The sequence below is a fragment of the Saccostrea echinata genome, unplaced genomic scaffold, assembly GCF_033153115.1.
Source record: "Saccostrea echinata isolate AGI-Se365-2 ecotype Australia unplaced genomic scaffold, CSIRO_AGI_Sech_v1 ptg000056l, whole genome shotgun sequence".
Taxonomy (NCBI): Eukaryota; Metazoa; Mollusca; class Bivalvia; order Ostreida; family Ostreidae; genus Saccostrea; species Saccostrea echinata.
In genome coordinates this window covers 8,810,404-8,828,084 of record NW_026889805.1, presented here as the reverse complement: position 1 = coordinate 8,828,084, position 17,681 = coordinate 8,810,404, and the positions used below count along the sequence as shown (strand labels likewise).

The 17,681-nt window shown below is 35.0% G+C and overlaps 1 protein-coding gene across 1 annotated transcript; it reads left to right on the top strand.

The window, feature by feature from the left end:
- Positions 1 to 1,529: 1,529 nt before the first annotated feature.
- LOC133173973 (transcription factor IIIA-like) lies at positions 1,530 to 17,126 on the top strand. Its single transcript, XM_061309032.1, has 9 exons — positions 1,530 to 1,655; positions 5,945 to 6,051; positions 8,450 to 8,540; positions 8,665 to 8,753; positions 9,652 to 9,725; positions 11,562 to 11,648; positions 12,056 to 12,273; positions 13,638 to 13,691; positions 13,794 to 17,126. Exons 1-9 carry the CDS (start codon positions 1,530 to 1,532, stop codon positions 14,664 to 14,666), a joined length of 1,719 nt encoding a protein of 572 aa, XP_061165016.1. The 3' UTR covers positions 14,667 to 17,126.
- Positions 17,127 to 17,681: the final 555 nt, after the last annotated feature.

Genomic DNA, 17,681 nt, shown 5'->3' with positions numbered 1-17,681 from the left:
ATTTCATATGAAAAAAAAATAATCCTATAAATTCATGCTAGAAATTAATTGCTGTAAATCGAAAACACAATCTTGTGATTTTGTCAGACAAGAAAATTACTCTCTGCAGTTAAACACTACTTTCAAATTTTCAAAATATTTCATTATGGAACGAACTTTCTTAACACCCTTTACAATACTCTGGTTTAAAAACTTAGCTATGAAATCCAAAGTTGATGGCCGTAGAAACCAAGGGAGGGCATGGGGGTGTGCTACCGCCCCCCCCCCCCCCCATAATTTTGCGCCTATATAAATGTATAGTATACTTTAGAAAATAAAGCTACTTTATGGATGTGCTCCTCAATAATATTTTTTTTTTTGCTTGTCAATTGATTTTTTTCCCTTGTGTATTGCCTGTCTAAACTGAAATGTTTGGTTAAGCCCCCCTTCCTCCCAGACTGAAATAGATTCCTACGGGCCTGTGATTGTAACATTCTTTACTACTTCGTTTCGATTTTGTATGCGACTAGACTTGCATGACTTTTCTTCACCTCTGGAAGTGTCACAGAGAGAGAGAGAGAGAGAGAGAGAGAGAGAGAGTAATTATGATCATTATGATTTTTATCCATGCTAGTGTAACGGCTCAAGAACAAGTTTTCCATTTGGACCATAGGGGCTTGTCTTCGGGATTGTTGAATGTAAAATAAATTTTAAAAATTTTGAATCTTCTTTAAATACACTTAAAAGTTGTTAAAATAGATATTCTGACACTTTCAGTCAAGAAAAACCACGTTTAAAAAAGACGTACCACACATATATACATAAAGCTCCTATGATTTTGGACATGTCTTCCTTTTATGATATTTTTCGACTTATTAGGTGCAAATTGAATCTTCATCACATATAATCTGGCAATGTTTATCATTTAACACAAACCGAAGTTTATAGCGAAAGTTTTGCATTTATAATAAATTAAGAGTATAGAATTATGATGATCGAAGTGATATCCATTTAAGAAAGATGAAATCATGATGAATGAATCAGTAAATCGTCTATTTTGATGCTGTGTACAATGAAAACCTCTGACACTTACTTACCAAAGTCCACTGTTTGTTATTGTATTGTCATTGATAATTCTACATAAAAACGACTTCTTTGTCTCTGTGGTTCCTCAGTTGGAAACTTTTTAAATAACTCATAAATCACAATCCATCATAATAAATCTAAATTTTTATCCATCTATTGTTTGTAGCTTCCTGGTAAATTTACGCAGCTACATGATATCAATAATTTTATCTGTCGCATGTGATTATAACTGAGATAAAGACCAATCAACAGTCGATCAAGGAATATCAACATATTTATATATATACATATTTATTCATATGCATATAATGTGACCTTAAAGACCTGAAAGGACCCCAAATTCTACGAACACCTAATTAAAATTGTTTTAAGGTTCAAAAAGTTTGAAGAAACTGATTTTTTGGTCGAGATAAAATCGGGTTCATTTACCGGTATTTCTATCGGGCTCGGGATTAAAAATCAAAATGGATTGTGCACGTGGGGACGATTCCAGACCAACTTCTTTGCATATTTGCTCTTTTGACGGCTGTTCTAAAACTTTTAGACGGCCATACAGATTAAAAATTCACTTAAGGTCACACACTGGGGAGGTAGGTACCAAATTGACCTGAAATGTTGCATGAATGTGTTCCCTAGTAAGATCAGTGGTCAGGTGGTGACGTCAGTCATGTTTGGTTTCACAGAAGTATCTGGATTTTTCTCTAGACCTAGAAAAATTTAACCATAGAAAGAGTCATACATAAATATATCAAGGAAACAACACGATTTTTACGTCTTCCTCTACAGATGACACGATTTTTGAGAATTTGCATGGCAAAGTTGAAACCCAGTTGAACAGGTTGGGACTAATCTCCCAAGCTGGTTATGACCCGAACGGACTTTGGGTAAATATCCGCTTTAGACTGAAGTTTTTTGTATTGTTTTCTTTTCTGACAACAGAAAGACTTGTTTCCACAGGATGCCCAGTGTTGAGCATCTTCGCTAGCCAAGGATTTCTGATACGCTACTCTCCTCATAAGCCCTTGGCATACGGTGTTAAAAAAAGTTGGGATTTTTTTCTCAAGTTGTGATTGGAGTTGATCGACATCGTTCGACCAATCAGAAATTGTTTTTTTGTAAATGACGATATTTGCGTTCGGGATATATCTTGACTCTTTAATATTGGGAATGAAAAACGCAAGTAAACAACGATCCGTAAGATAACATGCCATTCTATGAATAGCTATATGGTGTCATCCAATATCTAATGCTACTTGCAAAATATGTGATTAAGAATCTATACTGAAGATGTAGATTTGCATTTTAACATGTTTAAATTACAAAATAACATAACTCAATACCTTCTTAGTAATTATTCTTTAAAAACATTATGTTTTTAAATACGCTTTTTATTTCTGTCGATGACGCAATCTGTGCAAACCTGGTAAGAATCGTGATCACGTGACGAAAACAATCCCGTCTTTTGTCAGCACCGTATGCCAAGGGTTTATGAGGAGAGTAGCATATCAGAAACCTTTGGCTAGCGAAGATGAGTGTTGAGAGAAAAATAATATGTTGACGGTGCACCCGTTAGGACGAGTGCAGATACCTTTCCGTTTTAATTTGAACGGGCTCGTCAAACCACACGTGATATTTACTACGTCTAGACTCTGACATCATGTGATGTCGTATGTATTACCAAAACGGAGTCTGATCAGTGCTAATTTTAATCAAGAATGTTTAATCTACTATTTATCTGCTATATATATCCATTAAATCAAGTTGATTTTACTTTTTGTGGAATTTTTGTTGCTACCATGAGAATGTAATTTGCAACAAGCTGCAATTCGCTAAGCATTATGGGATCACAGGTAACTGCGGAAAAAAATTCATTTGGATCAATGTGCAAAGTCCGAATTTTCTCTTCGCCCAGGCGTTGCTTTAAGAGCTCGCAGTGACGAGCGGTGCTTCGCGCAGCTCGCTGCCCTCACTATTACGTAAGACAATTATTTTGGAATCTTCATTGGCTGAAAGGACGTCACAAGATATTCATCCTTTTGTGATATTGACGCGAAAGCATGTCCGCGGAATATAATATCGCTTGACTCACCATTTAGGTCCACCAAAGTAACGTAGAACATGAAGTCATAATATAAGAGGCATGGTCTTTACAATTGTGACATAATGACAGCCAAGTCTGTTCAGATAGGGCTGATATGAGTCAGATTATTCATTTTTGAGTGATTATATTATATATTATATAAGAAGATTATTTTCATAATTTTCATTGGCTGAAAGGATGTCACGTGATATTCGTCCATTTGTAATATTGACACAAAAGCGTGTCCGCGGAATATGATATTGCACGACTCACCGTTTGGCTGCACTGAAGTTACATAGAACGTAATGTCATAATAAAGGAAACATGTCTTTACCATTGTGATGTAATGACAGCCAAGTCTATTCAGTTAGGACTCAGATTAGAGTCGCAAGCTCGGTCGCTATCACTTTCTGTGTCTTCGGTCAATATTACTTGACATGGGTCCTTATAACCACATAAGTCCATAATTGTATAATATCTATTATGGACTTAAAGGACTTATCGCATGATCTTTCAAAAATCGTAATTTTATGAAAAATATTATCTATAACCTTATTTATTAAAATACTGCATACAATAAACGTTGTTGAAAGCATATTTTAAGAGATATTGAGAGCTGAAATTCAAATACGGCAATGTGCATATTTCAGTCGGATTTCGGCAAAATACTGCTCTGACGTCATAGGCGACAATTCGGTGGTAGAGAGATGAGGATATGCACACTATTAACAGAGTTATCGATGACAAATGTAGCTATATTACGAAAATTGCTTAAAAAAATAATTCCTTATATACTTTTCAATTACTATAGAAACATTAATTAGTTCTAAGGTATTGGGCTTTTAAGATATTTTCGTTTTTTATTTCAAAGCATTTAGAACCTGTAGCTCTAATTAGGGCAATGTTTCGTGATCGGGAAATTATTTTTCAAGATCGCCATCCTTTAAAAAACATATGAAGACTTGCATAAATTAATATTGTATTCAAAACAAAGAATAACAAAGTTATATGATGTTTAATTTGTGAATAAAATAAGTTAATACATGTGATAAGGTGACAAATCAAATTGCATTGTTATGGCAAGTTTTTTCGTCTTCGCTGCGTCTCCCTCGCTATCGTCGCTGCTATTTTTACAATGTTAACAGACTTTTCAGATTTTTTCTTGCTGACAATTCTAACATATAAGGTTGAATATTTAATTTTATATCGATAAAATAAGTGATTTGGTCGTCCACAATGCAGAAAATTCAGGTTGTATCGCGCTTATTTTAGCAAGATTATTGAAGAGCTGATCAGCCATTGTCGCCTTTGACGTCACAGGGTCACGTGATCGCTATCTAATTAACTTAGATTTTTAATTCAGGGGTTTTCATTTAAGTCAATAATTGGTTAATTAGCGCGATTTATCCACAGTAAAAACACAGAATTTATAAATTGTGGTCATAAGGAACGCAATACGCTTTTAATTTCAAATAATTTAGAAACATGCGATATGTCCTTTAAGTGAACGGTCAATATGTGGTTATAAGGACCCATATCAGGTGATATTGACTGCAGACACAGAAAATGATCGCGATCTCACAAGCTTGGTCGCTATCACTTTCTGTGTCTGAGGTCGATATAAATTGACATGGGTCCTTATAACCACATATCGACCTGCACTGAAGTCCATAATTGTATAATATACCTAATGTGTACTTCTTAAGAAAACCTACACTGTTTTCATTCCTATTTTATCAAAATAGGCTGTTTCTTAAAGACACTCATGTGTTGTGCTCAGGGTTTCAGATTGAAGTAAGTAACTATAGGACACCTGGCATATTTACCAGAAAAGTTATTAGACCATTCTATCCTAAACTTCCTAAATTATAGGCCAATTAATAGTTAGAATAATCTGTGTCGGGTCCGTTGGACATCATTTTAACGAGGGAACAGTCTATCTAGCCAAGTAATAGTCGGAAATATACAATTCTTTTTAAAATTCTTTCATCACATAATTAAATGAAGTCAGGTATCTTACTGAACAAGTGTAACTCAGAAATTCATTGGGAGGTTGGGAGGGGGTATACGTGCCTCTTAAGGACAAGGTTTTATTGCATAAATGAAAATAATAGCATAAACTGGATCTAAATCACTTAGGAAAACTTAGGAAAACTATCATGCAGTCAAGCATAGATCAACTTGTACCTATGATTATAGTTTGACAGAATAAATTATGCAGAAAAGCTTTATTTTTTAGAAATACAAATGAGGAGAAAGATGATGAAAATTCCACAATCCATTCTCAGAGACCCAGAGGTTGTCATGGCAACCTTGTGTTGTGAATGATTGAGTGATCTGTGAAGCCAAGGTTCTCTTGGTGGATCTTGTGACCTCTTGAACTCTGACCTATGATCTCCTCTGGGTTTGAGATGAAAAGTTGGCTCTGATTTCCTTAGCTGCCATTGCTATTTGTTTTCACGTGTAGTCAGTTTTGCATGATCTTTTCATACAACAAGGCCATGTATATCATGATATTGAAGCATTTCCATATTTTTAGTTTTAATTAAATCATATTTCATTGAGACTAGGGTGGGTCCACAATATGGGTCAAAAATTCTATTGGAAATAAAGAGGGAAAGAAATCTTCTTAGAAATGTAGGGACAAGATGACTCAGGTGAGCATTGTGTCCCATGGGCCTCCTGTTTTTATCTAATTTCAGTTATTCAGAATTACTTGCATTTTAATGCAGTGTAAATAGAAAATTAAAAGCAGTAAAAATGTGTAACAACCTTCATCATGTTTTAAATTTATAACAGAGGCCATTTTTATGTGAAGAAGAAGACTGCATGAAACAATATGCTCGTGCATCACATTTGAAGAGACATATTGAAAAATGTCACCAGAAAAAGGAAACCAAAGTCAGGTAGGTTAATAGATACATTAAAAAGAATAAAAAAGTCCTGTAAACAGGAACTTATAGATCTATACATTACAAAGAATAATAAAGTACTGTAAACAGGGACTTATATTATCCCCCTATTGCTGAAACTGGATGGGGAATATAGATTGTTTCTCTGTATGTCAGTCAGTCTATCCCACTTGACTTTCCTAAGAATTCAGGAATAAAGAAAACTTTTTAAGGTTTGCTTTTTATTAGCTCACCTGAGCTGAAAGCTCAAGTGAGCTTTTCTGATCACCCATTGTCCGTCGTCCGTCCGTCCATCTGTCTGTCCGTCCGTCTGTAAACTTTTCACATTTTCAACTTCTTCTCAAGAACCACGGGGCCAATTTTAACCAAACTTGGTACAAAGCATCCTTAGGTGAAGGGGAGTTTAAATTATTAAAATGAAGGGCCAAGTCCCCTTCAAAGGGGAGATAATCTAGAACAGACAAAATATGGGTGGGGTCATTAAAAAATCTTCTTCTGAAGAACCACTGGGCCAGAAAAGCTGAAACTTATGTGGAAGCATCCTGGGGTAGTGTAAATTCTAAATTATTTAAATCATGACCCCCAGGATTAGGGTGGGGCCACAATAGGGAATCCAAGATTTACATTGAAATATGTAGTAAAAATCTTTAAAAATCTTCTTCTGAAGAACCACTGGGCCAGAAAAGCTGAAACTGATGTGGAAGCATCCTGGGGTAGTGTAGATTCTAAATTGTTCTAATCATGACCCGGGGGGGGGGGGGGGGGGGTAGGGGGGGCCACAATAGGGAATCCAAGTTCTACATTGAAACATGTAGTAAAAATCTTTAAAAATTTTCTTCTCCAGAACCACTGGGCCAGAAAAGCTGAAACTTATGTGGAAGCATCCTGGGGTAGTGTAGATTCTAAATTGTTCTAATCATGACCCGGGGGGGGGGGGGGGGGGGGGGGTAGGGGGGGCCACAATAGGGAATCCAAGTTCTACATTGAAACATGTAGTAAAAATCTTTAAAAATTTTCTTCTCCAGAACCACTGGGCTAGAAAAGCTGAAACTTATGTGGAAGCATCCTGGGGTAGTGTAGATTCTAAATTATTTAAATCATGACCCCCGGGGGTAGGGTGGGGCCACAATAGGGAATCCAAGTTTTACATTGAAATATGTAGTAAAAATCTTTAAAAATCTTTTTCTCCAGAACCACTGGGCCAGAAAAGCTTAAACTTATGTGGAAGCATCCTGGGGTTGTGTAGATTCTACATTATTCAAATCATGACCCCCGGGGGTAGGGCGGGGCCACAATAGGGAATCCAAGTTTTACATTGAAATATGCAGAAAAAAATCTTTAAAAATCTTCTTCTCCAGAACCACTGGGCCAGAAAAGCTGAAACTTATGTGGAAGCATCCTGGGGTAGTGTAGATTCTAATTTTTCAAATCATGACCCCTGGGGGTAGGGCGGGGCCACAATAAGTACTACAAGGGGGATCAGAAGAAAAACAGCATGGCCAGAGTTTCTCAGGTGAGCGTTGTGGCCCATGGGCCTCTTGTTTAGTGATTGGGTGTCCATCCATCCTTCCATCCATCCTTCTGTCCATCCCTAACACTTGGTAGTACCCATCTCTTATCTGGAAGTCCTCCTATACCACTGATTAGAATTTAATGAGACTTTCACGGAATCTTAATTACATAGTGCCATTGTGCACCTCCTATTTTACATTTTGATTGGACAGATATTTGGGGTTTCACATATAGCAAAACATGGACTTTGCCATTAAACTCACATGGGAATGGGGGTTGTATCATTTTTTGAGCTCATTGCTCACAGTACTTCTAATTTCAGCTCCTTTTTTTCTTTTGATTTGTTTACTTGTCTAAAAATTGTGGACTTTGTATGGCTTCAATAAAATCAGTCCCTTGATATCATATTTTTTCCTTATCGTAAGAAAACCTCCTCTCATTGCTCTCAATAATTTACACATTATTGCCATTTTGAATTGTTCTAGGATAGGCTGGTCAACTTGAATTTTTGACTGATTATAGCCCTGCACTTGTATTAAATCTGTTGTCCATGTTTTGGTGTTTTAACTGGCAGATGATGCAGGCAAAAGGGTACATCATCCTGCAATTAATAACTAACTCCATGTACTGATTAGAAATCAATTTTTAGTTGAAATAGACTTGGAATTGTTTGACAAACTTGTGATGTTTGATCAAAGATCCATCACTATTTGGGGGGAGGGGGGTGGGGTTGAGTCAAAATTTTGAGATACATGTATACTACTGTAAGGGTATGTTTCAGTGAGTTAAGGGGAGCAGATGAGCATTTAGGATGTTAGGCCTCTTGTTTGATTTAATTATACTTCTGTTGATTTGAAGAGGGATGTTTATTTTTCTGTAGATGTGAAGAGGTTGATTGTGGCCAGTATTTTTATTCAAGCACAGCACTCAAGAAACACATTGCGAGGATTCACAAATTGAGACCATACAAGGTGTGTATGTACATGTGTATGATCTTGTAACGTTTTGATTTAAATATAGATTTTTTTTAACTTAAGTTTTGTCCTTTTATTGTGTTGTTTGATAAAATCATGAGACAATGTCTTTTATTTTCAGTGTTTGTATTCTGGATGTGGAAAGGCATTTCAAAAGCACAATCAACTGAAGGTCCATGAGTTTGAGCACACTCAAATCAATCCATTTGTGTGAGTCTATGTTTATTGTTTTACTTATAACTATTTTGATCTGTTTTTACATTGCATGTAAAACAAATCTTAAAATATGAGAAGTTCTTTTGAGAATTCAAGTAAGAATGCACAGCCTACTCCACTTATATTAAAATCGTTTATTTTGAAATATCGTTTATATTGAAGTAAAACTGAATCCCCATCTCAGTTTCTCAATATCTTCCCAATAAAGCAGCGGTTACTGTAAATCACCCTTTATTCGTGTGCAAGGAATATCCAGGAGTTTTGCAACCTTCTTCTACTCCAAATATTTCTCACCACAAACCGTTATGTTTGTGTTTTGATATAGAAAATTTCATCAGTTGCAAAAATGGCTGATGGAAGATAAAAATGTGAAATCTAATAGCAAAGGGCTTTGGGATAAATCGAAGCACACACTAGCAATGATATATGCATGTACAAGCAGCCCGCCACTGTTTTTGAAGCCTCCGAGTCTATGTGTGTCTGGCCCCTTTTCCCTTTACCAATGGTGAATAGGATTGGAAAGTTATACCAAGGTTGAAAAATGTCAGACTTTTTTTTTCAAATAAATCTTTAATGAACTAATAAATTATTTCATTTCCACTACTCAAGTGTCATGAATTTAACTGTGTATAATTGGTTTGTTTTTGTCTACGTGTTTTCGATTTTGCCTATTTTGAACTTTGTTTATATACTAAAAAAAAAATGTGTTGGTCCATTGAATTTCAATAACTCTTTGTTGTAGAAGTCTACACTAGAACAATTAAAATTTTTATGCTGTCTCATTTTTACTTGATAAAAATTCTCCAATTTTTATTAAATATGTATATATGCAAAAAGTGAAATAGTTGATGCAAAGAATGTTTTAGTGACCATTCGATTTGTCTGATAACAGGTGCCCAGTGGAGGGTTGTGGAATGAGCTTCCGTTTTCGAAATGTGTTGAAAAGACACAGCAAAGTCCATGAAGGTTTGTCTTTACTGTGATTGAATGAAATGTGTGTAACTTGAAGATGAAAATTGTTGTAATATGATAGCCTAGTACATGTAGGTCAGTTTTAACATTAAGAATCACATTTCTGCTATGAAGTGATATCAAACACACAGTTTTGATCGGATTACAGTTAAAATTTGCTCGACAAGAAGACTGCACGACTGTATATATATCTGTATAACAATTTTTAAGTCAATTAACAGAGTTATCATTGCAATTCTCTCAAAATTACCCTCTCAAACAGTGTTGACCTGATTTTAATAAAATTTGGTACACTGAATAAATGAGGACTCATCATTTCAAGGTTACCATGGTTACTAAAATAGAATATTCTGTTAAGATTCTTCCAAAATGTTATCACTCCTCAGGATGTGGTTTTGAATGAACAAAACTAGAGCTTAAGTCAACATGTACATGTATGTAAACAACTCTGTGAAAGTGATTTTGTAAGTCTATTTTTATAGATCGTAACAAGTTGAAAACAGTAGAGCTACACTCTCATCACTTCTGGCTTTGTTTCATTAGTGTGAAATGGTAATGTTGGGACACTGGAATTTTCATAGTTTATCAGAATGCCAATCATGAGAGAACTAGCAAAATTTGAATTTCAGAATTGTTGAGACTGTTTTAAAACAAAGTAAAATAAAATATTGATTCTGTGCTTAGTCTGTCAGATAAATGTTTGTAACTGTGACTTTCAGAGAATTAGTTGATGCAGTCAAAGGAGCAAAGGGGGTCAAATTTAGATAGCCCATTAATGAAATAATCTTTAGGGTGGTTTGTAAAAAAAGGGTGAGACCAATGTTTATCCCCAAGTCATATACTTTATGATTATACATATGAATCATTCATATTGGAAGAAGCGCAAATTTTTGGTATTATTGATTCAGAATTTTAAAGATAAATAAATGCTGTAATTGTTTATTTTTTTTGAATAAGATTATATTTGTGCTTTACTTTTCTGAAAACAATGTAAAATTATTATTAATCGTTATCTTGTTAATTTTTTACTGTCTTGTCTATGCTCCTCTGTTGATTTAATAACAGTTAGAACCTACATGCAAAAAGCTGTTACTTTATATATATATGGTACACATAATTAAAAATTTTGGGCAAAGAATGTGAGCAATGATGATAATTATTTCAATTTTTTGATATTCTTAGGATATGCTAAGAACATTTCATTTTCAAGACATAAGTTTTAATCACACCTAACAATTTCATTACCTGCCATTTCAAGGCATTTTCTATAAAGGATTTTACTAAATCACACAAGTGACAACCATAAGTATATTAATTTCAATTAATTAAAAAGCATTACTCTTGAAAAGTATTACAATATTTATTTGAAGCAAATGTATTTACAGGCTGAACAGTAAAATAAGTGTCATTTAGTAAATGATCAGTAATGTTTAACATTGATACCATAAGAATGCATGTAGAACTACTGCTAATCAGGCTTAACTCACCGTTAGAAAATACTTTCCTTTCCCTGTCTACCGTATTATTTTTTTTTACAGGCAAACAATCAGAAACATCATGAATTTGACAATATTTTGAATGGAAATGTACATTTTATTTCACCAAACTTGGGGCAAATTTCTAATCAGGAGTCTTAGAAAGGTCAATCTGGTACAATGTATTAAAATAAAGTAAATAAAGTGAGAGCAATACCTGCAAGGGAAAATTATCAACTTTGTACAATGTTGGTTGGGTGGAAGGATTCATTATATAATCTTACTTATATATACATATGTAATATAATCTTACCTATACACCTATCTATCTATTCATTTTCAAAATTAATTTCAGGATATTCATGTGATGTGGAGGGATGCAATGAAGTTTTTAAAACATGGACACTCTTACAGAAACACAAGCTGCACCAGCATGGTAAAAGTAGGTTAAACACTCTCTGGGTACAAATTGTTGACTAGAATGAGCTATTTTCTTGCATTAATTATAGTAACTTTCAAATTCAGCAGAGAAATGATGAAAATTCCACAATCCATTCTCAGAGATCTAGAGGTTGTCATGGCAACCTTGTGTTGTGAGTGATAGAGTGATCTGTGAAGCCAAGGTTCTCTCGGTGGATCATGTGACCTTTTGAACTCTGACCTATGATCTCCTCTGGGTTTGAGATGAAAAGTTGGCTCTGATTTCTGCTGAAATAAGACTGTTTAGGTTTTGTTTAAAGGAGATTTTTGAAAGTCCTTTGCAGTGTAATCTGTCATTGTCAACAATATATCTAGATATAATTGAGAAATTTAAAAAGAATGACTGAATTTGTCAAACAAATGTTTCAGTTTTTACATGTAAGGATTGTGGACTTACATTCACCAAGTCTTACCGTTACCATCGACACATGAGGATTCATTCATCAGAGCGACCCCTATTTATCTGTCCCCGTGATGGATGCCAAAGGTCATATCTGGATAAGAAAAATCTCACCAGTCACATTCGCTCCTTCCATGATGGGCTGACATTTACTTGTGACCAGTGTCAGAAACAGTTTTCTGCAAAGGTGATTTGATGATACATGTTTGTTTGTTATGTGAGAATGGGTAAGGATAGTACAGATAATTAATGAAGACAAACAGTAATAATGAGGACATCTTTGTGAATCACTGTTCAGAAAAATGATGAAAATTCCACAATCCATTCTCAGAGATCTAGAGATTGTCATGGCAACCTTGTGTTGTGAGTGATAGAGTGACCTGTGAAGCCAAGGTTCTCTTGGTGGATCTTGTGACCTCTTGAACTCTGACCTATGATCTCCTCTGGGTTTGAGATGAAAAGTTGGCTCTGATTTCTGCTCTAATTTTAGACTTATGACAAGTTTTCATGTATACTTAAACAAAAAATGAAAGGAGATCCATATTTTAGGTCACCTGTCTGACTTATTGCTGTCTGTTTTGTCTGTCATTAGGTCACCTAGGTGACCTTGAGGCTGTGATAAGGCTGTCTGTAAAATATCAGTGTACCAGCTGTAGTAACTTCTCTGAACTACCTAGATATGAGGTCATAATAGCATATGACATGTTGTCATTGCAAACTTGAGCTGAAATGACAGGGAAAGTGTCATAACTTTTACATTTCTTTCATATGATATGTAGAAATATCGGTAGTTCATGTTGAATTCAGGTGTCTGGATTGACTTTATGTTTCAATGTGTGCATTCAAACAATGACAAAAAAGTAGAATGTGAAATGCTACCCGTTAAACCTCGATCCGTAGACAGAATTAAAATTTATAAATCGTGTGTATAAGACTGTCACAAGTGATTAATAAGGGTAAATTGAAGATATTCTGTGTGAGTCTTTAAGAGAAGTTGTTCTTTAAGTGAATCTTGCTTGGTATTGTATGTAACGTAGCCTATTTTGTATTAATTGCAAAAAAGAGTGAAAAATATCTTTGTGTGTTGGTAAGTTCTCATAAAATATTTATTTGGACTTGCCCTCAGCACTTTATACATACATCAGAGTACTATTAATTGAAATTATAATAAAGCATTCACAATAACTTTGTTTATTGCTTGTACCGATGCAATTTTTGTGCAACATTTAGGAAGAACTATGTGTCCATCACATGGTCGGGTTCTTGAGTTAGCATAGGGTCTATAGAAATGCATTCACTCTTTTAAAATTTTCTCTGCTCCTGGGTACTAAGCAGACTAACTAAGTGCATACCTGTGATGAGCAAGGGTGCCTCTTCTAAATTTTTTTTGTTGATCCCTGATCATCCTTTTTCTTTCAGTTTATTTTGTATTATAAAATTATTTACTAATCCATGGATCCTTTACAAGATTGTATTATACTCAGGTGACTGTTAAAGCCCCTTGGCCTCTTGTATTGATATACATGTATAATCTTGAATAATATTTTTCAGCAAAAATTGAATCAACACAGGAAAACCCATGACCCATCTTATCAAAGTGCAAAGGTAATAATTTGCAAAATACTTTACTACTCTTATCTTCTTGTTTTTTAGTTGGTTTTATTTTTTATTGCAATTTGAAATCTACAAATCAATAATATATTACAGCCTAAACCCAGATTAAACACTCACAGAAAGAAATCCACCATAGAAAAACTGACAGGACTCAGGAGGGAGGATAGTGAGATGCCTAATGATGTTGCGATGGTAGAAGATAACTCAGTGACCACAAATGACTCTAATCAGTCCATTGATCAGTCCAAGAATCTAACAGATGAGGGGTTTACAGATCTTCACACCTGTTCATTACTAAATGATCAACACAGGGCTGAAGGAACAGTCAGAGTAGAGATACAGACAGTTAGTAGCCCCTTTGATAGTGACCCCAGTCTTACTGCTACAGTTAGTAGCCCCATGAATAGTGACTCGGGTCTTATTGCATCAGTTAGTAGCCCTTTTAATAGTGACTCGGGTCTCATTGCATCAGTTAGTAGCCCCTCTCAAAGTGACTTGGGTCTTATTGCAGCAGTTAGTAGCCCCTTTGATAGTGACCGGGGTCTTATTGCAACAGTTAGTAGCCCCTCTGAAAGTGACTCGGGTCTTATTGCAGCAGTTAGTAGCCCCTCTGAAAGTGATTCGGGTCTTATTGCAGCAGTTAGTAGCCCCTCTGAAAGTGACCCGGGTCTTATTGCAGCAGTTAGTAGCCCCTCTAATAGTGACCTTGGACTTATTGCTTCAGTTAGTAGCCCCTTTGATGGTGACCTGGGTCTTACTGCAACAGTTAGTAGCCCCTCTAATAGTGACTTGGGACTTATTGCTTCAGTTAGTAGCCCCTTTGATGGTGACCCGGGTCTTACTGCCTCACAGCTGCCTTCTGATTCTATGGATGGAGAGATAAAATCTGGAAAATCCAGCTCAATACCCAGCACTGTGGTCTGTACTACACAAGATGATCATCAAGAGAAACATAAGTGCAGATAGGTTGCATGGTTATTTTCATAAGTTCAACCTTTTGTTTAGAAATTTTGTATACCTGTACTTAATGTTTTGTTTCTGTTTTAAAACCATGAATGCTGAACAGAAAATTCAAAGAATGCATGAAGTTGGTGGTATTGTATGTTTTAAGGCCAAATAAAAAAATATATGTGGTTCCGGTTACCCGACCGTCCCTATTTTATACCCCCTACCCTAAACTTTTTTTTGGCAATTTTCATATATTTTCCGGAATTTTCCCCGATTTCCATCAATAGCTCCGGCTTAAGTTTTAGTTTCAGCAATGACGGCCTCCTTGCAAAACATAGTGCAAGTGTTTAATAGTGTTAAATCCAAAGCAAGCTAGCATGTAGGTGTCCCCTACCAATATTGACTAGTATATTATCACACCACATCTAAATGCCACTTGCAAAGCAGTGATAGGTATTATTTAGAAAAATTAAGAAAATTATTAAAAAAAAAAAAAAAAAAAAGAAAAAATCCCTACCTACCTACCCTAATTTTTTGGAGGTGTAACCGGAACCACACATATTTTTTTCTTTGGCCTAATCATTTTCTTGCATCAAGTACCATATTTTGCCAAAAATAATATGTACTTTTTTTTTTTTACCTCATTTGAGCTCATAGCTCAGTTGAGCTATTCTGCTGACATTTTGTCTGTCTGTTTGTAAACTTGTCACATTTTCAACTTTCTTCTCCAGAACCACTTGGCCAGTTTCAAACACAACAAAAGTCCTTGAGTGAAGGGGATTCAAGTTTGTTCAAAGAAAGGGTCATGCCCTCTTGAAAGGGGAGATAATTAAAAAATGGCAAAAATAGGATGCAAAAATAGGATGGGTGTCTTAATAAAAAATCCTAAGAACTACCATAAAAGAAAAAAACTTATGAAATAGCCTTCTGGACTTTTGCACTTACCGGTACAACTTTGTCTACAGCATATGTCATTCTTACTATCAAGCTGTGATGACTTTACTTATTTTCATGCATAGAATTTTATAAATTTTAGCATGTAAAGATAGTTTCCTATTTTAGTATGTAAATTTACACATTTTCTGACCATTTTTGGGCAAAGTTCTAACCTTCCATGATAAAATAAGGTCTATACTGTAAAAGGGTGAGATCCACGCCACCGAAAAAATATTGTCCATTTTCCATTGTTTTGAGGAAAGGCTTAAACAATAGGCAGTTTAACGTCGAGTAACTATATTGTTATAAATTATATTATTATATACATATACAAAATTTCTGTGGTCTGCAAATGGTATAGGTATTATAACATTTCAGAAAGGTATACTTTAAATATAACATTGACGAATATTCAAATACGAATAGAATAGTAATCTGGAATAATTGAATATTGATTTTTTGGTATTCGTTTCAGCTTTACTTATTTCCATCACTGTCAGTAGCTGATAAGAACTGCACTGAGCAGAGTCATCCAAAGAAAAATATCTTTAGAAAAAACTTTAACAACAATAAAATACAACATGGTCATAATGTACTAGCATCCTTGGAAAGTGTAGATTCAAGTTTGTTCAAAGGAGGGCCAAAGTGACTGAAGTGAGCATTTTGGCCTATGGGTCTCTCATGTAGGTTTTTTTTTTGGTAAGAAAAGGATGGGTTTTATACCACTGTAGGTTTTCATTCCTGTCAAGTGAAGCTTAGAGTAAATTCATTTGACCCATAGCTTATAAGCTTCATTTTGATGTTTTCTACTTTGATATACATTAAGCAAAAATTGATCTCTAGGAAAATTAGCAGGAATATAAAATTGGGGAAAATGTGATACTTATAAACTGTAAATAATTAAATTACACAGTACTGTGCATTAGGCAGAGATCATCATCTACACTGCCATAAAAGCATAATCATGTTTACATGAGGGCTTATCAGAGGGTTTTGTAATCAGTCAGAAACACCTCAGGTTAAAAAATTAGAAGTATTGTATAATGAGACTTGTATATGATATAATACAATTTATCATAATTTTCAATAACTCAAACGTCATTTGACCTGTATGTTTACATCTCATATGCTCTCATTATGTCATTACTGTTTACGTATGCAGGGCTTGTCATTTTAATCTGCCAGACATCCCCCCTAAGTGTACAAATATATACCATATTTATTTTTCACACTTGTTATTAAAAACACACTGATTATGGAGTTTATATAAGCACATCTTCTATTTGTAACTGATCACTTTTGTATATACATGTGTGTACAAGGCACTTTTCCCTTGAGCGGTCATTGTTACTTATTTCCCAGTTAGCTCTCTCAGTTTTTTTTGTCACGCCAACTTTGTTCATCATTTTCCCCCAGGTTTGGCCATGTATTGATTAAAGCACATTTAAGGTAGTATGGGATACCTCTACGTTATGACGTATTTCCGTTTGAAGTATTGTTTTGATTTGCATGAGTGCTTATTATCGGGTCAAAATTTGTAGATACACCGTTGAAAAGAACACTCTGAAGCCTATTTCAATGCAAGTTCTCACAAGTCGGCATTTTAAGTAAAAACAGACAAAAAAATCGCAAGTATATAAATTTACTTATAATTGTACAACGGACATTTAAAAAAGCAAACCCCTGTAAAAGGTAGTTTCAACATTGCTGCTTTTGAACACTTTTAAGCAAAAGCTGTATTTCAATTGTTTGAGTAACTGTACAGCACCTTGTGTGCGGTGAGGCATGGATAAGTGCAATTACTTCACATTGTGCTGAATTATCACCAATCAATTATCACGTTAACCAGAGCTGTACTTTTTTGTTATTTAATTCAAGAAGTAACTGTTTGGTCACAAAACAGCTAGCTGTTGTATATAGTCCCAAAACGTTCAGATGAATGCAATTGCTCTGAACAAGACACGTCCTGGAAAGCGATTGTCCATGCATTGTTTTCAAAACCGTTCAAAGTTGAAAACTACAAAGTGCGATTTTTTTATGGTTGGGAAAAAAATGCTCATCATTTCTAAAATAGCACCCAGGTTTTTTCAACCCTTG

Excerpts from the sequence above, each read along its gene's own strand:
- LOC133173973 (XM_061309032.1), top strand. The coding sequence starts at position 1,530 with ATGGATTGTGCACGTGGGGACGATTCCAGACCAACTTCTTTGCATATT. Across the intron at positions 6,052-8,449 it reads AAAAAGGAAACCAAAGTCAG|ATGTGAAGAGGTTGATTGTG; the intron begins GTAGGTTAATAG and ends ATTTTTCTGTAG. Across the intron at positions 11,649-12,055 it reads GCTGCACCAGCATGGTAAAA|TTTTTACATGTAAGGATTGT; the intron begins GTAGGTTAAACA and ends CAAATGTTTCAG.